Raw genomic sequence first — 27,986 nt, 5'->3', positions numbered from 1 at the left:
ACTATTCCAAATCAAATCTTTAAGAATCCACATCCAATGAAAATTAATTTTTCTACGATTAATTTTATTTTATCTTTATTTACACCGACATTACAAATTGAAATAAAATCGAAGCCAATATTTCTTCGAACGACATTCAATAATATTTTAATTATTATTACATCATTAGGTAAATTAATATTAAAGAATAATAAAAATGAAAATATTTTTGATATTAGTTATTGTTTAACAGGATTTCAAGGTATTTCAGAAAGGACAATTTCATATCATTTAAAAAAAGAATATTTTAATTATATCAACATGTAATGATTGTACATTTCATATGTTTCAAATTGATATTAATAATTTAACTATTAAATTAATTAATTCACAACGACAATATTCATTAATAAATTCATTAAAAGTTACGAGTACGAATGATTTTGTTACCGCTTCACGAAATTATTCTATTATTAAATGGAATTTTACACAACCAGCGACAATGAAATTCCAAATTAGTGCACATCCAGCGACGATTATTGATTTTGATATCGGTATTGTAAGTAATGCATTAATTTGTGGTTATAAATCACGACAAATTTCATCATTTAATTTCTTAAATGGTTCTTATCAATATAGTTATTCATTAGATTATAATATTTTAATGTTAAAAATTAGTGCATCGCCTTGTATATTGATATGTTGTGAAATTATTAAAAATAAAATTTTAAAAATATTTTCATATGGAATGGATTTAAATAAAATTGAAGAATTGGAAATTCAAAGTCCGAAAATACAATGGTGCGAAATGATTATTGCACATAAGGATTACGTGTTGGCAGTGTCCGACTTAAATAACAAGTTGACATTGTTAAGTTTGCCGTGTTTGAGGATTTTAAGGACTTTCGAGTTACAGGACGCAGTCGTAACGATGTACTTCGACTCAAGAACAAATGTTTTGTATTATGGGACTGAAAATAATAAGGTGTACTCAATAGACTTCCATTAAACTTTAAGAATAAATAATACTATGAATAATAATTAATTTTTTGTTGTTATGAATTTTTCATCATTTTTTTCACAAAAATTATCATCAAATTATATGAAAATCATACAATGAAATATGATATAAAATATTCGATTTATCAAATTTAATGCGTTAATAATAATATATGAAAACAAAATGAATTTAGGAAATGTTTATTTCAATATTTAAATATTTCCTCTTTTATCCTTGTGAATCTTTTAATTTTATTATGTCGTCACATTTATGATGTTGAATTTTGTCGACAAATAATCGAATAATTTCTGCATTTTTCTTTTCTGATGCTATCATAAGCGCTGTTTTATATGTTTATAAGTAATTCCAAATGTTTATATGAAATGTCATATTTTTTAAAAATATTATAAATAAAACAAAAAAATATTTTTAGCATCGATATCAATATTCTCTTGTTCTAGAAGTAATTTAACTATTTCTGTATGACCATTTTCAGATGCATGCATAAGTGCTGTATTAAATATTTTAAATAACCCCCAAATATTATTTTGAAATATCAAATTATAAAAATAAATATTAAATATAACAAATAAATATCTTTAGCATTAATATCAATTCCTTTTTGTTCAAGAAGTAATTTAACTATTTCTGTATGACCTTTAAATGATGCAAACATAAGTGCTGTTTTAAATAATTTAAATAATTTCCAAATATTATTTTGAAATCCAAAATTATTAAAATAAATTTTAAATAAAACAAATAAATATCTTTAGCATTAATATCAATTCCTTCTTGTTCAAGAAGTGATTTAACTATTTCTGTATGACCACTTATAGATGCACAAATAAGTGCTGTTTTAAATAATTTAAATAATTTCCAAATATTATTTTGAATTTCCAAATTATTAAAATAAATTTTAAATAAAACAAATAAATATCTTTAGCATTAATATCAATTCCTTCTTGTTCAAGAAGTAATTTAACTACTTCTGTATAACCATTCGAAGATGCTAACATAAGTGCTGTATTAAATAATTTAAATAATTTCCAAATATTATTTTGAAATATAAAATTATTATAATAAATTTCAAATAAAACAAATAAATATCTTTAGCATTAATATCAATTCCTTCTTGTTCAAGAAGTAATTTAACTATTTCTGTACGACCATTTGAAGATGCATAAATAAGTGCTGTCCAAAATGATTTAAATAATTTCCAAATATTATTTTGGAATATCAAATTCTTAAAATAAATTTCAAATAAAACAAGTAAATATTTTTAGCATTAATATCAATTCCTTTTTGTTCAAGAAGTAATTTAACTATTTCTGTATGACCATAATAAGATGCCCAAATAAGTGCTGTCCAAAATAATTTAAATAATTTTCAAATATTATTTTGAAATATCAAATTATTATAATAAATTTCAAATAAAACAAATAAATATCTTTAGCATTAACATCAATTCCTTTTTGTTTAAGAAGAACTTTTGTAACTTCAGAATGACCTTTGCGTGTTGCCCAATGAAGTGCTGTTTCATTAATTTTATATAAATTCCAAAAAAAAATATTAAACGTTAAATCTTCATGAGAAACATATTTACCATTAATATCAAATATTTTTTGTTCGATTTGCCATTCAATAAATGATACAAATTCTTTTTGGTGTTGAGGAAGCATCTGGTTTTTAATATATTTGACATTTTTATATTCGGCATTTTTTTTCTTCAACAGTTGGATCACTCGCCGATCTTAACTAACTGAATCGCATCGAAAATTTTTTTCAGATAAACCACAGAATGTTAGCAGCAATGTTGTTGTGTAAGTAACGGCCACGGATTTTGCGACGTCGCTCTGAACCAAATCTTTACAATAAATCATTAAGCCTATATTCAAACATTGTACTCAGATTTGCTTTATTGATGGGAAAGGATTTTAAACACTTTATTTTATTTACAAAATATTATTAATAAACTAAAATAAGTTCATTCTCATTTTTTTAACTTTTACTGCTGAATTTGGTGTACCTGTCTTTCTCTAACATTTTATTTGCATTTGACACAATGTTTTTTGTCGCTGCCATTTTTTTTCTCTCCAAAATTTCGTAATTGTTGTTAAGTCTTCAAAAAAGTCATGATTTCACTCAACTTTAACATAAAAATTATATTTTTTGCCATACTTTTCGGAGGTGAATATGATGACTAGTCACAATCAATAGTAATGTTTAGCAATTATAAAATTTTCTATGATAAAAAAAAAAAATACCTTATGAAGTACCGACACAATGTTCCATTTTTTTGGAATATTTTCAATTTATTCAATGTATAATATTTATATTTAGAATATCTTTTAAAAGCTGATGGACAAGTTTTAGCTATTTTTCTAAATAGTTCTCTATGCATATCATAGGTGTGGTAAAAATAAAAAATTCTTGATGAAAATTATCAAACCTCTACTATATATAGAGGAACACTCTTATATAGCTATGAACAAAAATTTGACCATTGGAAGCTAAAAATTTTCCACTTTTTAACTAAAAAAAATATTTGATCGTCTTTTTGGCTTTAAACCTGTTCGTTGATGGCACTGTAAGATTTCTTTTGTACGTATCGGAGAAAACTCATTTATTTTTTTAATTATTCTTATAACTCAACAAAAATATTGAATCGAATTTATTCACATATATTAAAATGTTCAACACATATTCTATATATAAATATTATAATAATATCTAAATAATATCTTTAAAAGGAAAGATATTTTCATTTTGTCAAAAAATGTAAAAAATAAACGTACTTGTCGCCCTTTCTGTCAATTTACATAACAAAAATAATCAACAAATTCGTTATAATATCTCAATATTGTCCATCAGAATTTCCTTGAGACTTGGGGTAATCAATTTACAGTATAGCCCATGTAGTCAAAAAAGTATTGACTCCCGGTATTTGAAGTTTCTCCACTTATGTTTTATTCGTACCAATCGTTCAAAGAAAGCCTGATAACTGCCGAAACACTTTTGAACAACATTCAATTCAGAACAGTTGCTATGAAAATTTGATCGCTCATTCAAAAATGATTTAGTTTAAAAGTTGCTTCAATGGTTTTTATGATCTATTTCCTTGTTCATGCACTCTCAGAACCACTTACATTTACATCTAGGGCAACTTGTAATTCATCATATGCATATAAAAGAGGAGGAACATATCTTTCTTGGACGAATCTATCAGAGAGTAATGTGTATTATAAAATTTTTCAAAGCAAAGGTAATCTCAATGGTGAATTGACCAATTGGGGACAAATTAGCACATATATAAAAGGGACTTTTATAAATGTTCTAAATGTTTACCCAAGTCAAATTGATGGTTACAATGGTCAAACAAATTTGGATAAAGGCGACTATAACACATCTTTAGTTAATTTCACATTTGGTAATGATTTTACACAGTATTCGTTGCCTTCATCAGCTGCCCTTAAGGCTATATTAGAAGGTGGCACTATGTCAACAAAAACCAGCACCACAATCTTCAATCCAAATGGAGTTGATCCAAGAACAGGCGAACAAGTAATATATGTCACACCAATTTCAATAAATAATTTTGAATCTAATATTTCAGTAGAACCAAATTTCATATATGACTATGATGTGATTTTCTTTGGTTCAGCGAAGTATAGTTCTGGTTATAATATTCTTACAACAACAGCCACAAATGTTATTGCTGAATATATAAAAAAAGGGTATGGTGTATTTACTGGATATGATTCCATTGATGATAATTTTTATATCAAAAGTAATGCTCAAAGCCTGCTTGCAATTCGGGATCTTTTTGGAATTAAAGTATCAGGAGCTGATTCAACTGTTAATGGCGGAAAACCATCTTATGTGGGCTATAGTACGAACAATGCAAAAGTTATACAAGATGGATTACTTATGAACTACCCTTATAAAATTGGTTCAAAAGTATCAACTATATATTTGAATTCTATATCTGCATCTGGTGCATCTACAGGAGATGTTTGGGCATCATACGGTAATACAGAAAGAGGTGAATTCGGACTTCTTCATGGTTATTACTTAACAACAAATAATAATACGGCAGTGATTCAATCAGGTTTAAGTAATTCAAGGCCAATAGAAGGTCAAATTATTGCAAATACAATATTTTATTTAAAGCAAAGGACTTATGATAATTTTATTGAGGATCATTCAGCACAAGATTTTGAGCCACCAGTAGTTAATATTTCTTATAATGAAGAAGAATATACAGTTATGATCAAAGGAACTGATGTTGGATCATTGTATAAATATAAAATTGAAGCATACTCAAGGAATAATGATGATTTAATCGCTTCAACGGCTGAGGTTGAAGTTGAAGTATCTTCAGGAATCAAAATATATAAATATAAAATAACTCCAAATAATAGTTCTACCTCAAGTGAATTATTATCTCAAACAAAAAATAATTTTATCAAATTAATAAAAGAACAAATAAAAAACGGAAACTATGTACACGTTGCGGCTGTAGATAATGCAGGAAACATTGGTGAAATAGCAAGTATCAAAATACCAATTCCAGAGCCAACCAAATCATTTACTAAATCCAATACTTTTTCTAAATCAAATGCATTTACTGATTCGAATGTTATCACTAAATCAAGTACAACAAATAAATCAAATGCATTTAATCAATATGACAACAGTTTATCACATACTTTTGTTTCGATTCATTCTATTTCATTTACTCAAACAATAATTCTTTACTCATATATATCAAAGACTCAAATGAAATATTCCGGTCTCAGTTACGTTTATGTCGATTCTATATATTATAAATACACTGTTATAATTTATTCCAAATATTTTGTTTTTTATTCTAATTTTTTCACACTTTTTACACAAAATGATGGAGATAATAGCAAAACGAACATTGCTATTGCAATAAGTATTCCAATTGCAGTGATAATAATAATAATTTGTGGTATATTGATAATGTTTATTATTATACGTAGACATAAGCAAAATAAATCAAGTAAAGAAAATAGTGAAATTATTGTTCCTACAGCAGGAACATCAGAAAACTTTTCATTAAATGACAAACCACTGAGTATTGAAGAAGATCCATTTGCTCAAGATTTTATGGAAGATAATTATATATTAATATGAAAATTAGATATTTTTTTTTCATATACGAACAAGGCTACAGCAGCTCTTAAATACAGCCTTCACAAAAGTGTTTGGCTGTAACATCTGCTCTTGATATACAAAGCAAAAAACTTTTGTTGACTGAAAATGTAGTGATGGAAGTTGTTGTAATTCTTCGCAAGACGTTTTTTGATTCGATATAAAATTGGGAATATGCCTCTATGTGTAATTTTAATAAATAGAAAATTTATTAAATATGTAAATGGTTGTGTATTTTCATGTGTGAAATGAAATTATAAACTTTCTATAGGAAATTAATGAATGATCATTTTTTTTTATTATAGAAAATTATAAACATTCATGTTTAAAGACCATATAATTTTTAAAGGAAATACTCTGATTGGGGCAGCAAAAAAAGTTATCAAATTTGCTCAGCACTTTTCCAAAAAGAAAACCTTTTTTTTAATGCCATCGCTATGTGAATTGTTTCAATTCAAACTAAAACAAATTAAAGGAAGAAAACCCATTCCATTACTCGTTCTTCCTGATAATTCTGTAATGAATTATTTTAGTTTTTTTTTTTTTTAATATTTACCAAAGACTATAGAATGTATAATTAAAATATCAAGTAGATGAGAATTTACCACCCAAACCGATTTTTTATTCGATCTAATTTAATATATCATATTTTTTCAAATAATAATAATTGCAGATATGTTTTTTATTAGCCTCGAATGGACATGCTCTAAAATGGAAAATGAATATAATAAATGATAAAAATTTATGTTTTCTTACATATCCTGAAATCGAACAAGTTTCATTTAGCAATTGTTCCAATCTCATCATTTATAGCGGTTTTCAACCGTCATTTTTATTTGAAAAAAATTGGATTTTCAACTTTTTGAACCAGGTTTTACTTCCTTCGGAAAGGGATCTGAGAAGATTCAGAATATTTTCATAAAACGATTTGGGCAAGATGGATGCGTTTCGGTTGAATAATGAAATATTTTTTAATGAAAAACTTCAAGTATATGAGATAAATGATGAGCTGCCTTTGGGATGGCAGAAAGATAATAAAGTTATTCATTAATGAATTGTAGTATATAAGTTATTTTCGATATGTGAATGCACATTCGGGCATATATTACCTATTAACATATTTCAAAATTTAAGTATTCCAAATAAAATTAAAGATGTGAATGGATTTCACCATGAGATTCATTCTATGTTTTTATTTATTAATTTTTTACAAGTAATGCCACTTTTTGAGCAAAGCTCAAAAAGTGTCTCCGCCATCTCTCTTTTCTATTTTTACAAAATTATTATTAAGAAAATAAATTAATTTAATTTTAATATTAATTAATAATGTAATTCACATGACAATTTGTATTGACTTCGAGAAAAAGATGATTAAGAAAATATCATATTTTATTGAAAAAACCAATAATATATCAACTACAGATTACGCACAAAATCAAAAATAACGAGAACAAAATCATGGAAATGATTGAAGTTAATATCTAAAAAATAACTTAGATCAATATCCTATAAGCAGGAAGAAAAGGCTCGAATTTATAAATAATCAATTTTACTAATTTTCTTTCTCTCTTTAAATTCTGAATATAATATTACAATTTGAATTTAAATAGCTATTTTCATAATAAATGTATTTATTAATCTTAAAAAATATTGTTTATTAAAGAAGATATTTTGAGGTTCAATCACTTTTTATTTAAATCGGTTAAACTGATTTTATAATAAACATAGATCATAACCATAATATCAACTCCTTAATGTTCAAGAAGTAATTTAACTATTTCTAGATTACCATTATTAGATGCTTTCATAAGTGCTGTGTTGAATGTTTAGAATAATTTTTAAATATAATTCTGAAACATAACATTAATTACCCACTTTCTATCGTGATGTGTGTTTTTAATAAGTCGAGTTTCTGTGAGAGATAATATAAATAATGTAAGAAGAAATTTTAATCCATATATGAAGATTAAAATCAAAGTTTAATACAATTATTTTGTTCTTAGTTCAAAAAAATTATTCATCAATCAACGGGAAAATCATTGGACTTCTATATAATTGATATATCAATTGATTGATATTTATGATAGGAAAGAAATTATTAAATTATTATACCTAGAATAACCATTATTTATATTATCATAAAAAAATTGATTTGTAGGAAAATTATATAATTTTCAAAGGCATCAAATTTAACAAAGAAAAGAAAATCTTATTTAAAGGTGCGGCACACTAAATTGAATAAAAAACGATTATTCGATAAATTCATAAACGGTCTCTTCGGAAATTTATTTTTTCTCAAGAAATCTCGTGGAATAATGTAATACTTACGATTAAAAATAATCAATATTTCTACCTAATAATGTATCTTTTATTTATTGAAAAATTAAGATTTTTGATAAAATATGACAGATAATTAAATTCTATATAAAAATAAAATAAAAAAAATGGTTCTTTTACATTTTTATAAATTTTCCGAAGATATCTTCCCCGGGTCTTGAAAAAGAAGAAATTGAAAAAGTAGAAGAAAAGGAAAAAAATTAAGAGAAATGATGAATAAATCATCATGAAAGCATAATTCAATTTTGAAATTAATATGAGAAATTCCATGTAATAATGTGATAATATATTTTCTGAAATAAATTTAGAATTTAGAAAAAGAAGAGAGAAAAAACAAAAAACGCAAAATACATCAAAAAAATTGAATTCAAAACTATTATTTTTTCAATTCAAAATGTATTTATTTTATTTTTTTGTAAAAATGTAATAGAAAGATTTTTTCAATTTATTTCAATATAAATTTTGATTATCTGTCAAATTTTATCAAAAATCTTAATATTTCAAGAAATAAATAGTACATCATATGGAAGAAATATTGTTTATTTTTAATCGTAAGTAATGCATTCAACCGCCGAGATTTCTTGGAAAAAAATAAATTTTAAGTAGGGCAGTTTATACTGGATCCTGATAAAAGAAGAATAATAAGTTAAGAATAAAATAAAGAGAAGATAAAAAAAGAAAAAAATTGATAAAAAAAATGAAACAAATCATTATATATAAGAGCTCGCTGATTGACATGATATAGTAAAAAATAACCAGCGCGAAGGATAAGAAGGAAAAAGTACGTAAGTAAATCATTTAATTCGAAGATGAAACTTTTTCTAATAATAAACTTTTCAATATTGAATGACGATATATGTAAAGAATAAACATCAGAAAAATAACCGAAATTTTCTAGGAAAAAATGTGAGCCGCTTTGATAGATGAAATTGAATGATAATTTTTGAGAAGAAATTACGGTTAGAGTGTCAACCGACTGTTTTGTTCTTATATATTAATACTTATATAAAAATTCATATCACATGTCCATTAAAATTTTTTTCAGTGTTATTTAATAGCATTGGAATGAGTACATCAAAGATAAATTCTTTTCCAGACTTAATTGCACTTACAGAAATAATTTATAACATAAATACAAACAATCTTGATACATCTGTTTCTTCATTACGCGAATTTTATGATAATTCACGAACGTATTCATTCAACTTGATCATCTGCCGTTTCATTTACACTTTGTTTGTAACAAGACTGAAAAATATAGATATAATTATTGAGTTTTTGAATTTAATTGAACGAGATGTAAATAAAAATCAAGTTTCAATAATTGACGTCTTTTCTCAATTCCTTCGGAAAAATAACTCACAAGAATCTAATTATCTTATCGGAAAGTTGATAGAAAAAGGTTTAATTAACTCATCGATTACTAAAAATATGAAAAATTTATTTTTTTCACATTTTAAAGCACATTTCGTTTTAAACTATCGCTATCAATTTTCTGAATATTTCTCCAAAAACCTTGAAAAACTTAAAGCGAATAATTGGGAACTTCATCAGAAATATGTTAAAGAAGGAATAAATCAGAATGAAATTGCGAAAATAATTCGGAATGATGAAATAGAAAAACTTCAAGAAGTATCATCACAAACAAATTTTGACTTCAATCAAAGAATTAAACCATCACTTTATGAAAGATATTCATTTATTAATCATAAAAATGTTACATTAATTGATTATGCAGCATTTTTTTCTTCAATTAAATGTTTTAAATATTTACTTATGAATGGTTCGAAAGTAAATAAAACAGGTAAATATGCAATTGCAGGTGGAAATGAAGAAATAATTCATTTATGTGAACAAAATCATTCAACATTTGAAGGGGCATATGAAACAGCAATAAAATTTCATCGAAATGATATCTTTAAATATTTTTATGATAATAAGTTAAAAGAAATTAAGAATTTAGAAGAATTAGGAGTAAAATGTGTTTTACATGATAATTATGAACTTTTATCATTTTTACTTAAAGAAGGAATGAAAATAAATGAAAATATTCTCATTGCTTCAATCATAACAGGGAATTTATATATTACTCAATATTTTCTCGAAAGTAATCATATTCCTATTGATTTTTTGAAAATTTCGGGTTTTTCTGGAAATGTGGAACTTTATAACAATTGAATTAACAATAGATACATTGATTTTAGCAAGATTGTTTGTTTATTTCATTAGATTTTTATTAAAATATTTCATCGTTTCATAAAAATTTTTAAATTTTTTTTTAAATATTTTTAGCACTAACAAATGCTTCAAAAAATGGTTATACAGAAATAGTTAAATTTCTTCTTGAACAAGAAGGAATTGATATTAATGCTAAAGATATTTGTTTGTTTTATTTAAAATTTATTTTAATAATTTTTAGTATTAAAATAATATTTGGAAATTATTTAAATTATTTGAAACAGCACTTATTGATGCATCTATATATGGTTATTCAGAAATAGTTAAATTACTTCTTGAACAAAAAGGAATTGATATTAATGATAAAGATATTTATTTGTTATATTTAATATTTATTTTTATAATTTGATATTTCAAAATAATATTTGGAAATTATTTAAATTATTTTATACAGCACTTATGTTAGCATCTTCAAAAGGTCATACAGAAATCGTTAAATTACTTCTTGAACAAGAGAATATTGATATCGATGCTAAAAATATTTTTTTGTTTTATTTAAAATATTTTTAAAAAATATGAAATTTCATATAAACATTTGGAATTACTTATAAACATATAAAACAGCGCTTATGATAGCATCAGAAAAGAAAAATGCAGAAATTATTCGATTATTTGCAGACAAAATTCAACATCATAAATGTGACGACATAATAAAATTAAAAGATTCACAAGGATAAAAGAGGAAATATTTAAATATTGAAATAAACATTTCCTAAATTCATTTTGTTTTCATATATTATTATTATTATTAACGCATTAAATTTGATAAATCGAATATTTTATATCATATTTCATTGTATGATTTTCATATAATTTGATGATAATTTTTGTGAAAAAAATGATGAAAAATTCATAACAACAAAAAATTAATTATTATTCATAGTATTATTTATTCTTAAAGTTTAATGGAAGTCTATTGAGTACACCTTATTATTTTCAGTCCCATAATACAAAATATTTGCGAGGAATCGTATTCCAGGGCATGACGGTCGTTTCCATTGAATTATTATAAATTTATGTTTTCAAATTTTTTGTTTTTTTGGATAAGTAGTGACTCTTTACGCCAAGTGAAATTAAATGAATAAAATTGAATAAAATAAGTGCCGTTTTGTATCATATAAAATTAAATTAAAAAAATTGAATGGGATCAGAATTGAATAAAAATAATTTAAATCAAAAAATCATCTTGTATGTAAGATTGAAAGAATTTCATTATTGTACCAATCATAAACATATTATTACTATAAGAAATATTGCTATTATTATATGAACTGGTGAAAATAATTCGGCATTACGATAGATTGAAAAATGATAAGATAGTATGTAAACTTCTCAAAATTGACAACTGAATTATTGTCGATTTAATTTCGAAAATCTCTTTTTTATTCAATTTTTATTAATAAATTTTTTAATTTTTTTTCCAATATTTCTGCCTGCTTCTTTCTTACACATGTGTACCACCTATTTTTGCATGAAATCGGATCTCTTTTGTTTATATGTTGGGAAATCAATTTTTGATGATTTTTGATGTTCAATTTTTGTTACCAAATCATGAAGTAACATGTCCTCTTCTTCTGTCCATCGCGTATAGTCTCTTTTTTTTAGTGTAGCCTCTTTTAAATCTTTCGCTAATCCTAAGAATCTTAAAATCGACTGCCCCTCCATTTCCAAGCAGAGGCGTAAACGGTCGACGAAACCCGAACAAAGCTTGTTAATTAATTCCATGTCAAGTTCATTCCAAGTTTTTTCAAGCAGTTTTTTAAGCTCCTCTACAGTGCTCGGCATTTGTTCAGCTACAATACGCTTCATTATTGCCCATAGTAATTCTATGGGATTTAAGTCGGGGGAGTTGGGTGGCCAATCAGTAATCACATCGAGTCGCTCCTCCAACCAATCAATAGAATCAACAGATGTGTGGCACCTAGCTCCGTCCTGCATGTACACCCAATCTAATTTTCCATGTAGTTCATTCATCCCATTGATGAAATCAGATTTAATCATATTCTCTATATATTGCTCAGAGTTCACAGATTTTTGTATTATTACAAGTTTGCTCTTATAGTTACATGAAATTACCCCAAAAATCATAATTGACTGGGGAAATTTTACATTTCTTGATATTGAATTTGGAGTATAATCTCCTTTGCTTACCCACACCCATCTATTGTCTTTACTTAATACAAATCTACATTCGTCTGAAAAGGCAATTTTATCCAAAAATTGTGTTTGTGTTAACATTTTTGAGCAAAATTTTTTTCTTGCATTAATCTGTTCTTCGTTTAAAAGCTGTTCTGTTTTAGGAGGTCGATACTGAAATCTCATTTCGTTTCTAATTTTTGAGACATATTGTGGTGAAATTGATTTATGAAAAATATCTTCTATTTGTTGTGATAATTTAACTGATGTTAATGATGCGTCTTGAAGTGTTTTAATTTCGATATATTCTTTTATTTGATTATTAATTACTTGAGGCCTTCCACGTTTTGATTGTTTTGGAATTTCATTCGTTGAGGTAAACTGTCGAATTGTATCACCAACTCGATGAGTTCCAACATGCAGTATGTCTGCTATTTGTTTTTGGCTGAATCCTTGTTTGTAAAGGTTGATTATGTTCTCAGCCTTGTTCATCCCTAATAATTAACGGTCTGTATTCAAAAAATTCATTGAGTTTCCTCAATGCCGATTTATTTTCACAAGTTTATATTATTACTATTATCTATATTATTACTAACCTTATATGCTATTAACGTTCTGAGTGGTGGTATATATATATATAATTAGAACGTTATTTTAAAATAAAACGAAACGATGTTCATTAATTCAAATGAAAAAGTAACCATCCAGAAGAAACTTTAAATGATAACCATTTTGATTTTTCTTATGCTCTATTAAGCATTTCAGACAAAATAAATCACGAATTAGAAAGTTTAGGACTTACAAATCCATCGCCCAAAAATGACGAATGATATGAAACACCAACTGATTTCATTAACTTTTTAGGTAACTTGAAAGGAAGAAACATCACTGAATATAATGAAATAAAGACAACAATAAAAGATGAATCAATTAAAAAGATTTGCCCATTTTCATGTAATGATTCGAATCTATATTAGAAAAAATGTCAATATATAATATACGAAATTCGTATGCAAGTTTCATGCAAAGAAATTATATGAATGTCCAACGACTTTTACAATTAGAATACAAAAAAATATAATATATCGGATTAATAATGAAAGCCTTTATCATTGTCATAGTCTCGAGAATCGATAATCTAGTAGAAAGCAAGTTTCCCCTTTTAACTTCAAATCAAAAAGACAAAATGAATAAAGAAGCAAGATTTGGAATGCCTACGATCTCATTCGCCGTTTTAATGCAACCAATTTTTTGGCTAGTCAATTGTATAATATAATTAGACATGATAAAAATAAACAATTTGAAAATGAAATTGAAAACCTTTATCAATATACACAAAAATGTAAGGGATAATATGATATGGTATTAATTGATACAGCGCCAACCGAATGCTTTTATTCATTTAAATGTTCTGTTTTAAGTTTGGTATGTCTTTCCTTTCACCGAGCAACAACGAAGTTTTTATGGTAATTATTATTAATTATTTATATCAAACACAATTTTCGCCCAATTTTTATCGACACGATTATCAACATCAATTGTTTTTGTTTTCAAACCAACGTTTTTTTATCAGAAAAAGTGCGTCTCAAATTTGATAACTGTTTTTTTTCCGACGATAGCCAAAATACTCCAATGGATGGAATTGAAAAAATATATTGACAAATTTTTTGAGGGTCCCACTTTGTGTACATTTTCGACTAAAAATCTATTTCCTTTGTGGTTAAGATCATTCACTCTTTATATAAAAATTATATAATTTTATAAATTGTTGCTTGCATCCATAATTGTTATCCAAAACTTGTAAATATTTTTTGAAAAAGAATAACTCGTAAGCGCGAATATACAAAATTAATAGCTTCAGTTTTTTAAGAACCAACAATTCTCAATATTAAATTACATTAGTCGTTTAAACAATGCTTTATTTACATATTTATTTCATTCTTTGCTTTGGAAGAAATCTTCGACTTCAACAACGTCATCAAAAGGGTTAAAAATCGAAAGAAACTTCAGCAAATATTTCGTGAATGTATTTTGTGGTTGGTCATCTTCCACCGGAACTTCTGCTGTTTCTTCGTTGCCTATGTATGGCAAGTCCTCGTTCTCATTGATTGACATATTTTCTTGCGTTGTTTTATCTGATTTCGGAATTAATCTTAAAAATGAAGATGGACACATTTGTGCTTGCTTAATCGTTAAAGAGTCATCCAAGTCATCAATGCTCTTTCGTTTATGTGTTAAGAAGATTGAAAATCCTGGTCCGAATTCTGACTCGATCCATTCACGTAATTCTTGAAGTCTTGAATTGATTGGAAATTCTTTAGTGACAACACGATTATTAAAGTATACAGCAATTTTAGTTTTTTGATTGGATTTTACTTCTTGGTCGGAAATATCTGATTTGATATTATCAGATTGTTCTTCATTTTTATTGAAATAATTATAAAATTCTTGAGCAGATGGATAATTGTCAGACCAGGAATAGGTAACCCCATTTGAATTTGGACCAAATACAAATAAAGATGGAATATTTGAAACAGGAAAAAGTTGTGAAAATTGTGTTATTTCTGTTTGGTTTGAAAGTTGTGATATTCTCAAAATGATGAAATTTTCTGAAACAGTAGCATGAACTAAAGGATTATCCCAAAAATAATTCATGATGTTTTGATCAGTTTCAATAGATACGATTAAAGTCATATAAGGGTGTTGAGATTTTCTGTTAAGCGCCTCTGTGACATTATTGCAAAATGGATCCTGTTGCATTCAATAAAATATGTCAGAAAATTTTGAATCGTTTTATTTTTGTCAATTAATTGTCAACTTATAAGTTTTCTTATTTTCCCTGTTGTTAGAAAGACATTTATTGAAAAAGGCATGATTATTAATTTATATCTGTGTTACATAATCACAGTAACATTAAATAATTTTGGTACACATGGGATGTGGAATATAATTGAAATTAATTTTTAAATTTAAACAGTAATATTGCCCTCATTATGAATTTATGATGCACTAAATAGTGTTTATGGAAAATATGGTGAAATATTATAAATCAATTGATTTGTGAATGAAAATTTCATTTATAACTTTTAATAATAAAGTTATATATACTTGCTTGAGCATCTTTATGATGACATGTTAATATATCGAAAATCATTGTTATAACAAAAGAAATGAAAATATATTTCGAAACGAATTCAAAAAAATACAGTGAACTCACTGTCCTCTTGCTTAGTAATACTACAGAGCTAGATTATATGTTTTTTAGTCATGATTAAATTGAAGTCTTGCCTCATTTTTTTTTCTTGAAAACGTTCAGTTGCTTCAATTTTGTTTGACAAATATTTGACACTGCTATCAAATTCATAAATATCACCGCAGAAAACTGCTCTAAATATCAGACGATATGATTTTTTTGACTAGGTCGATTTGCTTAACTACTGAAAAAGTGACAAGCAAATGCCTTCTCTTTCGAGCCAACTAAAATTTATCCTTAAAGATAAAACATTTGCACCAAAACAATTTATAACAAATAGCTTTGCTGAGTTTCTGAATCTAGTCCTTGAATTTATAAGTATTCAGTCTGAATCACCTCAAAATGGTCGAAATAAGTCAAAGAAAGACAAAGAAATTGAAAAAATATTCAATAAAATATTTAGTTCATTTTCAAAAATATTTCCTTACTTAACAGAGAGTACAATTCTACATAATGCGAGCACTTTAAATACAATTTTCTCAATTTTGATGCATCCACTTTCACCTGAAAGCATACGTACAACAGCTCTCAACCTACTTCTTCAGTTAATTGTTTTAGTCGATGAACCAAATTTAGATTTATTTCATGATTCCTTAACTTTTATGATTCCATATAACAGATTTTCTCGTGATCCAGAAGAAGAGCAAAGTCTTATATCTCTCTTTCAAAATGTTAAGCACATATATAATCCTGATCCATCAACGTCCACCTTAGAATCTGCTGAATCACAACTTAACCTTATTCTTAAGTTTATTAACAACAATTGGTCAGCTTTTCCTCGTACATGTGTTCATATTCTTTCCAAATACATTCTCTCCATCACCTATCATAGCATAGCAGAATCATGTCCAAAATGTGCTTTAGATGTTGGCTTCAAAAGTCCTCCACCCGAAACCTTTGTTTCACAACTTTATTATTTTGTTAATCAATTCAATGACATCAAAAATGACATTTTACCAATATCACAATCTTCAGCGATTTTATCCATTTTCATATACTTTTTTGAGGCAACCATTCCCACACTTAACAAACGCGACTTAATTGCGATATTAACATTTTTAACATCGCTTGTCAAGATCAAAGAATTATTTAATGATTCGATGGACAAAGCCATTAAAATCATCAAAATATTTATCCAAATATTAGAAGATCCGGATCCAGAGAACAAAGTTGTAATAACAGTTGCCGAACGATTTGTTACCACCTTTTTTGATTCGATTTTTTCTTTACAAAACATACAACAAATTTCGGAATTTTTTGTTTTCATATTTAAAGAATATTCATCCAAAAGTGTCAGTGTTTCATTTTTATTTTGTTTCTTATTACAATTTATTACAATAAGACAAATCGACTTAAAAGATTTAATACATATATTAATTAATAATAACACATTATATTTATCAATTGCTGTTCATTTTTCACAAATATTCGCAGTCGAATCATTTTTAACAATGTTCGAAATGCAAATCGATGAATTATTTGAATATTGTGATAAATATTTACAACTTAAAAAGAATGAACATATTATCAACCACAAAAATGATTGGTTATATTCCAATCTTCGGAACATATTTAATGAGTCGAATTTAAAGCCGATTCCACAAATATCGTTAAAAATACAAAAATTCGAAACTTTTCAAAAAGAACTTTCGTTTATATCTATTCCAAGAATTACAGAATGTAACAAAACAATGATAAATTATTACATTTCATTATTCGATGACATGTCAAATGAAAATTTCTGTTTTCCATTATTATCATATTTTTATTCATTGGTAAAATTAAATGTTTGGCCAATGGAAATAGAACAAAACGAGTATAACTTAATATTATATTCGTTTGAATATTTGATTAATGTTATTACATATCAAAAAAATGAAATTTCATTTATATCATTTAACATTTTATATAAATTAATAACGAAATTATCATATAAAAATTGTTTTGATATAAATTCATTAACGAAATTATATTCAATTGTTATTGAGATGTTATTAAATCAAAATGAAGAAATTCGTTACAAAGCATTTAAAGCATCGATCAAATTCATAAAAAATAGTTTTTCTGGTTCGCAATTTTTAATTCCGATTTTAATTTGTTTAATAGAAAAAGAAAAAATTAAATTAACAAATTTAATAATTGGATTCATTACATCATATCCATTGTTCATTAAAACGTTTTATTTTCCAGAAGATTTCATTAATGATGTTAAATCGATGTTAAATGATGAAAAAGATCAATTAATTAATGATTACGAATATGTTTTGGATTATAAAAATGAGAATTTATTCGATGCAGTAATTGAAATTTTAAATAAAATTTCATTCAAGGAATTTCCGTTAATTATTCACTCATATGTTCAATTGATTTCTTTCGTTTTACTTTCAAATAATAAAGTGAATAATTACATTATAAATTCATTTGACAGAATTATCGAAGGAATTAACCAAAAAAGTGACATAGTTTTGTATGCTTTACTGAGTTCGTTGCCGTTATTTCATTCAATCTCAGAATTGTATCAAACCGAAACTTCCGATTTCATTGAAAAAATTGTCAGACTTTGTTTAGTTTTAAAAAATATTGAAAACATAAATTGGTATAATACATTTCTATTATATTGTTCATCTTTATTAATTTATAATTATAATTTGATCTATAAGTCCAAAGTTTATGAAATTTTTTTGAATTTTTTAATGGAGAACAAAGAAAACAAAAATCAAAAATTTGAATTGTCACTTTTGTTGTTAACATCTCAATTTGGGTTATACCCATTCAATCAAATCTTTGATGCGGAAACAAAAAACGTGTTTTTGACTCAATTTGGAAATTATTATATTCCTTCAAAAGATGGCTTAATGTGCTTAAGTGATTCTGGAATATTTTCATGGGAATTTAAGCCATTTAAATCAGACGAAAAAATATTACCAAATATTTTCGAAGATTTGGAAACAATTAAGTTAACTGATGAATTTGTCCCAGACTTTCAACAGAACTTTACAAGGCCTTTGGCTGAGGTCATGAATATTATAAATTTAAGATCTGATCTAACAAATTCATTACATTCTTTTCCATTGATTAATGAAATTATGGCATCACTTAAAAGCATAGAATCATCGTATGAAAAGGTCATGCGTCAAGTATCAGATCCTGTAAATGTTGTTGAAATGAGTGAAATTTCACCATTACAACCATCAACACCAATGACATTACTTGGAATTCTTGATCCACTTGAACCCGAAACATTGTTATCTTTACCTAAGAATCAAGAAACAAAGGAATTTTTAAAATCATTTCAAGATAATCTATCAAAGAAACATTTGAAAGTAGGTTTATTATTCACGGATGAAAACCATTCAAAGCAATCTGATTTGCTTACAATGACATTAGAAGAAACCTCTCCAAGATTCCAAGAGTTTTTAGTTTCATTAGGAAATTTAACCGTTATGAAGAGCGGTTATGACAGCTTTACATCAAACGATAGTAAATTGAATGTTTTACTTTACTCGGACTTGTTATATGAAATATCGTTCCAAACTCCGACACTTTTTAAGCCAACTTTTGATGATCCTTATAAAATCAAGAAAATGAATTTAATACTTGAGAATCCAATAGTTATTGTTTGGATAGAAAGTGGCAGAGGTTTTAATGAAAATATATTTTTATCAAATTCAAATAAATATTACATATTAGTTTATCCATTAGAAAATGGATTATTCAGAGTTGACTTAACTTCTACGGGAAAAGCAATGGTGAAAACACAGATTGTGTTAAAGAGAATGTTGACATTTTTCGTTCGTACAATTATCATTTTTATAAATGAATTCATAAGCCCCCAGACACATAAAATGGAAAAGCCAAATCACCCGGAGGCTAAGGCGCAAACTTTGTGTCAAACTTATATCGATATTTGTTATTGAATAAATCTGTTATTTTTTTTTAAGTTGTTATTTCACTATTTTAAGTAATGACGATTCCTAATTTTACTGTGCTTTTGTAAGCGATGCGTCAAATAGTTCAAAATAATTTCGAAAAATATCTTCTGTATTAGTTCCAATTTCTTGAGGAAACAATTTTGCAGTAAATTGATATCCATTTGTCCTTTTAATGATAACCCGCTTTAAAAAAACTCAATTACATAAATAAAGAGAAATGTGAAATGAAATCAAATGGTGAAATTTTAATTAATTTTGTTCATCCGCAAGACGTGCAATCTAAAAGAACACCTGCTATGATCATCAAAACAAAAGCAGCGAAGAAGACACCCAACGAAACGTATGAAAAAATCTCAATATCATCCGGAATGGAAGAAACACATCTTTTTGCTTCTAATGACAAGCATTCTGTTCTTAACGAAAGTATTGCACAACAGCCAAATGCTTTTTCAATTGCTTCTGTTAGTTTATCATTGTAGAAATGGATTCCCAAGTAAGTTACAACATCTTGTGCGAAGCCACCCTTGTATATATATATTAGAATGGCAAATACTGCTCCAATAGCCCCATAAATATAAAGGAAAACGGAAACAGAAATTCTGAAACCTTTGGAACCAGCGCAACCACCAGAAATCGACATAAAAAGAACGAAAACGCCAATACAAGTAATTACAATTAAGATAATAAAGAATGTTTGATTATCATAAAGATCTTTGATCATTCCAAACTTAACAACAATAACAATCATCAGTGCTAATGAAAGGAGAACTCCTATTATTGAGAAGAGCATAATGAGTGCGTTTTTACAGCAGCTTGGTTTGCAAGGCATTACTAAACAATGAAACTTTTTATTATTTCAACTTCTTTTCAATCAAAAATTTGTCAAATCTGTACATTTCATTCAAATTTTCTGCGTTTTTGGCTCTCAACTAGTGCAATTTAAAATTAAACGGCGGAGGTTTTTTGCCAGACGTTTGGACGATAACACGCAGAAAAAATCGAATTTATTCCGAACTTTTTGATAAAAATTACGTGCGCACGATCAAAAGTGTTTTTGAAAAGAAAAAAGTTTTCCATCTTCTGAATAATAGTTCGCTTTCGGTTCATAGAAGGTGAAATATCATCTACGGTCAGTGAGTAAAACAATAACTTCAATTAATAATAGCATCTATAACAAAGAAAAACGATATATCTGATTCAATTAAAATATTTTAATACAAAAGTGTTATAAGCACAACAAAATTTACTGTTTCAAGATATATACAAGAAAATAAATTACAGTTTTAATTAAATTTTACAAATTAATATCAATATTATGTAATATTAAATTTCTGTCGTACTGCGTTCTTTGTCTGTTGTACTTCTACTAATCTCTTCTATTTTTGGTTTTGTTTCTTTAGTTTTAAGCATATCTAATAATGACTTTTGAACTTTTGTTTCAACTTTAATTGGTGCAATACATTCAGCACCAGTATATCCTGGACGAAGAGAAAGTCTTGAAACAGGATAAAATGAAACTATTGGTTCATTTTCTTTGATCAAGATTTCCCATTTTGGACTTGACCATAACGCTAATTGATCAATTCCAAAGATGATTGGCATTCTATGGTGTATAGAGTTAACTTGTTTTGTTGCTTCTCTTGTTAAAATAACAAATTCTCCTCTTTGATTATAAAATGCAGCAAGGAACATAATTTCATCATTTTGCTTATGGAAGAAATATGGCTGTTTCTCCTTGTTCCATTCGAAATATCCATCAGCTGGAACAACACATCTTCTTTGAGTGATATCATTTTGGAATTTTTTCATAACAGTTTCAACGCGAGCATTAATAACTGTGTTAGTTAAAACCTGAGTACCCCATAATAAAAGAGAAATTTCCTCAGCTGTAACAATTGGTGCAACTGATCCTGGGGAAATGTTATTAGAAGGAGTAAAAGTCTTTCCATTTGTATTCACGTTTTGAACACCAGCAACTCTTCTGATTTGTGCAAGTGCTCTATTTAAAGCGAATCTACCGCACATAAAAATATTTTATACGTTTATTTTTGAGGAAGTTCACTTTCGATTTGAGTAAGTTTGTTTGATTGGTCTGATCGTTTTTTGTTCAAATTTTCAATTGTAAATTTTGACGGATGAACTCCTCGTTGAGAAGGAAGTTGTTATTCGAGGGAGAATTTGAGATGGTCTACTAATTTCTCTTTGAGAAGACATGGGGAATACCACTCTTAACCTTGCACCATAAGGACTAAAATCTGACAACACTGAATTATCATAAAGTAATTGTAATGAGTTTGCATCATTATAATAAAACCTAATTTCTTTCACCTCGTCATATCTGTCTTCTTGTATACCCAAACATTGAAAATATCTAATTTTCGTTTCGCCGAACATTTCACCAGGAATAACTTTAAATACTTTTGGTGGATATCTTTGGTTAAATTTAATGGTTGTATCATCATAATCCCAAACATTCATTGTTGGAATTAACCATTCACCTTCATTTAATTCTATTTGATCATCTGGAATGTATTCCAAACGTAAAGGATTATGTGGTATATCACTAACAAAGCTATTTTCAGGACAAATTCTTTCGATTACATTTCTTTTCTGCATTAATAAAAGTCTTAAAGGAGGATGATTAAGTTTTAATTCGAATTTTTGACGTATGTCATGAATGATAGCTCTAATACTTAATCTTTTTGGATAAATCACATGAACGTCATTAGTTTCCCCATTTGCTAAGACGAAGTATATTAATAATCGTTTTGTATAAGTAAAGCATTCAATTGATATTTTTCTGAAGAAGTGGAATTCAATACTTTTTGCCCTCGTGCAAATTTCATATGGTATTTCATCGTCACTTTCTATAAACTCTTGTTTTGCTGTCAAATAAATTAATATTAAATCGAATTTATAATCGAATTTAATATTAAAACATTTTGCCAAAAAAATTTTAAATTTCAAAAATGATATAGTTTCAGGCACTACAACGTTTTTAACTTTTTTTTCATTACTTAAATATGTGACTTTAATTTCGAAAGTATTTCTACAATAATCCAAATAATTTATTGGGTTTAAAGGGTTTTGATTTAAAATTTTTAAATACGTCGATTTGTTATCAATTACTTTCCCATACTTTGAGATATCTTTAAATTTAATTTTACGATTTATTTGAGTTATATGATTTGGTTGTATTAAGATCATTGCAGAACTCTTCGAGAACAAATCATTCATATTAACATTTTCTTCTATTTCATTATTACTAATAAAGAAACATTTTAAAGGCGCTTCAGGCGGCATATTAAATTTCATTCGATAAATTTCCAAAATTTTTTCAGGGCTATCATCGATTGAAATTATTACTGAAAACAAGTAATGTATCGGAAAATAATTATTCCATAAATAAGTATAAACGAACAAAATAATTTTCTTGTAATTTGTATTACTAAAATAATCATCTTCATCATCAGAATCATATTCAAATATTAATTCATCATTTGGAGTTTCTTCATGTAATAATTCATTCTTATAATAATATACAAATATTAACACATCTTTACTTGAATATAATGATATATATTGATTTAATGTATTAGAAGAATTAGGTAATATACATTTAATAGTATTATAATGTTCAATTAAACATAACTTAAACTCGGATTTCTTGATTTGTTGTTCGACTTGTGCATATAAATATTCACATTTATCATAACGTTTAACATCGAATTTTTCACATAAAAATTTCTTTGTCTTAAATGAAAAGTTATTATTTTGTGCATTATATTCTAATATTGTATCATCTACTAAACCAATATGTAATGTATTTTGTATTTGATATCTTTTTTCTTCTTTTTCTTTCTTCTTTGTTAAGAAATCATGATAATAATCTATGATTGATTTCGGTATATCATCATTCGAAATTGGATGATAAATATTTTGGATTTCACTTTGTTTAATATATATTAACATATATGCCGAATATGTACGTTCATAATTACTCGTGCTATATTTATCAACACCTCCGAAGTTATTATCAATTGCTTCTGCTTCAGTAGCTATTGATACACTCGAATCATTAAATTTATACCATTTTTCTTCTGGAGTAGTTCTTAAATATGCAAAATAATGTCCTCCATATGCATAACCAGAATGAACTAATATACCAAATAATTCATATTCCCAATCTTCGTCTTGATTCTCTTCTGTCTGTATTAAATATGGCTTTAAATCAATAGTCTTTGGAAATGAAAAATATGAATTTATCTTCGTCATCCGATTATAATTAAAGTCATATTGAAACCTTCGTAAATGTAAATGTAATACTTTCGGAAACTCAATGAATTCGACGCCCATATCTGCTTCTTGTTTCCCATATTCTTCTGTATCATATTTGTTGTCGCCATCTAATTCTTCATGCTCAACATACTTCACAAATGATTCTTCAAGGGAATTACAATTCACAACGTCAAGTTGTAAATCATAAAAATATTCACTACGTGAACTCTCGTAATCAACATTACGACATCTGATGAATGAACGTGATTCCCCACGAAATAAATCGGGAATCCGACCTTCCAAGTTGGTCTTCTTCATCTTCTCTTCAAGATTATCTAATAAAACTCGACAAAACTCTTGGATGTCATGTTGGATAAAACTATCTGAATCACTCCAACCAAATGAACGCGTTAATGATTTGGTTGAGACTGGCGAATCAGATAATTGCATAAGGCCAAATAATCGTTGAAGATTTAAGCAGATGTTTTGATCATCTGATTTGTTTTGCATGGTACTATCCATGGTATATATTAATAAGCGAAACGCGGGAATGTGGAAAAGTGATTGAAGCATGGAATTCATGTAACAAGTGGCACCTTGGTTACGAAGTCCAACATATGGGATGACTTCGGGCTCGGAAACATGATATATTGGCGTTTGTACTGGGATTACTTTGACTGTGGGAGTATATGTAATCTCAATTTCGATAATAACAACGTCATCATGTATATATCCTTTCTGGATATTTGATACTGCACTTTGAAAAACTGGAATTCTTATTGTGTGCTTGGTTTGACCTTCCGAAAAAGAACATTTTATGGGATTTGGATTGGTAGTTGTTTCTTTTGGTATTTCATTAATGACTGAAAATTGAAATGAAAATTCCTTCTCTTCTTTGGCTTCCGGCATCTCAACTGTTATCTTTACAAAATCTGATTCGCATCTAGTGAGTGTAAAACTAAATGTATAATCCCCATGCTGACAAATAAGGTTGAACTCGTTTTCGACGTTTGACCAATTTTCTAATTTCCACGTTTCTTTGATATGGAAGCCAGAATCCGTTTCATTTGGCGCAGATACCCCTTCACTTTGTGAAGAGTATTCTTGGATGATTGGTTCCATTTCAAGACGTCTTGGATGGAATTCTGAAAATAAATGGTCAGGCGGTTATTGATCACTGGAAAAACAAGAAAAAATAATACCATTGTATCAAAATCTAGAAAATAATTCATAGTTTTTTTTGCATAGAAGGAGTGCCTTTCAGGTATTACTTAGTTTTATCGAAATATATTAAATTAAACATTTATTAATTTTTCAAAATAATGGCTTTAAAATTCCAGGTATAATAAAAGTCATGAGTGTTGCTTTAGAATTAAAGTGATTTCAAGTTCACTTAAATTACAAGATATGATTTTTAAAAATTAGAAATAATAATAAAAGTTTAATATATTAATCCTCTGCTAAAATGTCGCTAACTTTAATAACATCAGTGCACTGAAGAGAAAATTCGAGTGAAGGAGTGTCAAGATCCCAAAGTCTAACTTGTCCAACATCAGCAATTTTTTTAAGTTCACCTTCATCTGTTGTTACTATGACAGGCTTGTAACCATCTGGAAGTTCTAAATACTTTCCAAATAATTGATGTCCTCTAAAAAATCCAATATATTGTCCATTTTTGTTTTCTGAAATTCTGCTATCAAAGTACTGACTTACCTTTGCAGGTCCATCATAGTTAATATGTGCAGGAATCCATTCTGCTTTCAGTGGTTGAGACATTGGTTTGGGGCACCCTGTTCCATTTTCACCAAAAATATTAAACAAAATGAACTTCTTAATTTTTATTGAAATCAATTGTATAAATATGAATAAAAAATATGAACATCTTTAGGTTTTGACTTTTTAAGCATTTCAAACATTATTTTTATCATAATAAATTGTTTGTCATTTTAAAAAAAATGGAAAATTTAATATATATATAATTTATTTCCGTAACACTAAAAGTGCTTTATACTAAATGTTGAGCCATTTCTTTTACAATTGCGAATCTCTTTCTAATTTCATGGTATTTTTCTTTATCGCTCAAGTCCGACAAATTCACTTTTATTACTTCGCTAGCGTTGTCAAAGTAAACAATTTTCGATGCAGATTCGATGACCAGTTTTGTGTGGTCTCTAAAATTTGCTTGGATATCTCGATTTGCCATTCTAAACAAAACCCCATCGTTAGTTCTAGCCCAATATTTAACATGTCCAATTACATCTGTTGGCATATTAATACGTAATGGAGGTGCAGTTAATTCATTTGCTTTTTGTTTTAATTCAGATGCAAAATATTTGATCAAAAGTAGTTTCTTTCGATGTGGCGATTCCTCGATACCTTTCATGGATATTATTTCAGGAGCTGGCTTTTGAGGTGAGTCCCAATATTGTGCTAATGATTCATCAGGTGTCATTAAGATCCGAGTTGAATCATTAAAGCATGCTCCACAAATACTGTTGTGTAGTAAATAAGCTAGCCCATAACGATGGGAATAATCCCACCAAATTCGCACTGATGTGCTTGGAAGAGTTAACGGTCGCTCTGACAAAACCGGAAAACGGTTCAAGCTGCCGGTGACCTGGCGAGTGATGAACGGGTGGGAGAGAAGGGCGCGTGCTGGTGGCCGCATGGCTGGGTCACGTTGCAAAAGACAATCTACAAAGTTTCTTGCGACTTCAGAAACTCCGCAATTTTCCGGCCAAGAATATGCAACATGACGAATCTTTTTAAGCGTTTGATGTTTATCTTTGGACTGAAAGGGTTGGTGCCCTGTAAGCATTAGAAAGGCACAAACACCTGTGGCCCATATATCAACACTAGTAGTTTGGCCTTCGCGATGACCAATAACTTCAGGTGAAAGATATCCTGGAGTGCCACATATTGTCATTCGTTTTTCATCGTCATCAATGATTTTGGCACTTAATCCAAAATCTGCAATTTTTAATTTCCATTCACTATCAAGTAGAAAATTCTGAAGCTTCAAATCACGGTGAATAACATGATTGTCATGTAAGTAAACTAGACCTTCAAGAATTTGTCGACAATAATCTGCTGCTTCATCTTCTGAGAAAACACGTTTTTGTCTGAGAATATCTAAAAGGGTTCCATTGGGACAATATTCCATAAGGATATAAATGTAATTATCATCTTGAAAAACCCCGCGAAATTCTACTATATGTGGATGATGAAGAGAACGTTGAATATCAACCTCGCTAAAAATTTTGCGCTTAATTCTTTCGCTTGTGATGCGTGTTTTTGAGATGCATTTAATTGCAATTGGTGTATGAGATGGGAGTTCTTCTCCTGCATAAACAGTACCGAAACCTCCAGAGCCAGCTTTCTCCCCAATTACATAGCTTACCTTGGTTCCGTCATGAGAAGTCTTGTGAAGAACCCCAGGAACAGGGGGCAAATCCTCACTATTCATACGGAGCTCGTTTTTTCGTTTTCAATGCTTTTTTCGGTTTGTTCTGAAGCTAAAAGACGATAAAAAATTGAGAGCAGTTCCAATTTTGCACTAAAAACAAACTTATTCGATTTTGAACCCAAAACATCAGAATTTTGAAAAAATGTCGGATTTATATATTACAAACATAGTTTAGATGATTAATTTCGA

At 27.5% G+C, this 27,986-nt stretch overlaps 6 protein-coding genes across 6 annotated transcripts; all 6 read right to left on the bottom strand.

The window, feature by feature from the left end:
* Positions 1-12,193: 12,193 nt before the first annotated feature.
* On the bottom strand, positions 12,194-12,706 carry GO595_007042 (transposable element tc3 transposase; the record flags this gene model as incomplete). Its single annotated transcript, XM_067920463.1, has 1 exon — positions 12,194-12,706. The coding sequence occupies one exon, from the start codon at positions 12,704-12,706 to the stop codon at positions 12,194-12,196; it is 513 nt and encodes a 170-aa protein (XP_067772561.1).
* Positions 12,707-14,803: 2,097 nt separating this feature from the next.
* On the bottom strand, positions 14,804-15,628 carry GO595_007041 (UBX domain containing protein; the record flags this gene model as incomplete). The annotated part of the gene is made up of 1 exon (XM_067920462.1): positions 14,804-15,628. The coding sequence occupies one exon, from the start codon at positions 15,626-15,628 to the stop codon at positions 14,804-14,806; it is 825 nt and encodes a 274-aa protein (XP_067772560.1).
* Positions 15,629-20,312: 4,684 nt separating this feature from the next.
* GO595_007040 (uncharacterized protein) lies at positions 20,313-20,882 on the bottom strand (the record flags this gene model as incomplete). Its single annotated transcript, XM_067920460.1, has 1 exon — positions 20,313-20,882. One exon carries the CDS (start codon positions 20,880-20,882, stop codon positions 20,313-20,315), a length of 570 nt encoding a protein of 189 aa, XP_067772559.1.
* Positions 20,883-21,376: 494 nt separating this feature from the next.
* Positions 21,377-25,453, bottom strand: GO595_007039 (Clan CA, family C19, ubiquitin hydrolase-like cysteine peptidase; the record flags this gene model as incomplete). Its single annotated transcript, XM_067920459.1, has 2 exons — positions 21,377-22,067; positions 23,712-25,453. The coding sequence occupies 2 exons, from the start codon at positions 25,451-25,453 to the stop codon at positions 21,377-21,379; spliced, it is 2,433 nt and encodes an 810-aa protein (XP_067772558.1).
* A 327-nt stretch (positions 25,454-25,780) lies between these two features.
* GO595_007038 (ribonuclease H2 subunit C) lies at positions 25,781-26,107 on the bottom strand (the record flags this gene model as incomplete). The annotated part of the gene is made up of 1 exon (XM_067920458.1): positions 25,781-26,107. One exon carries the CDS (start codon positions 26,105-26,107, stop codon positions 25,781-25,783), a length of 327 nt encoding a protein of 108 aa, XP_067772557.1.
* A 229-nt stretch (positions 26,108-26,336) lies between these two features.
* On the bottom strand, positions 26,337-27,797 carry GO595_007037 (CAMK family protein kinase; the record flags this gene model as incomplete). Its single annotated transcript, XM_067920457.1, has 1 exon — positions 26,337-27,797. One exon carries the CDS (start codon positions 27,795-27,797, stop codon positions 26,337-26,339), a length of 1,461 nt encoding a protein of 486 aa, XP_067772556.1.
* Positions 27,798-27,986: the final 189 nt, after the last annotated feature.

Source organism: Histomonas meleagridis (assembly GCF_020186115.1).
Source record: "Histomonas meleagridis strain 2922-C6/04-10x chromosome Unknown contig_51, whole genome shotgun sequence".
NCBI lineage: Eukaryota > Parabasalia > Tritrichomonadida > Dientamoebidae > Histomonas > Histomonas meleagridis.
Note: the sequence above shows the minus strand (reverse complement) of the source record. Positions and strands in the feature narration are given on the sequence as shown.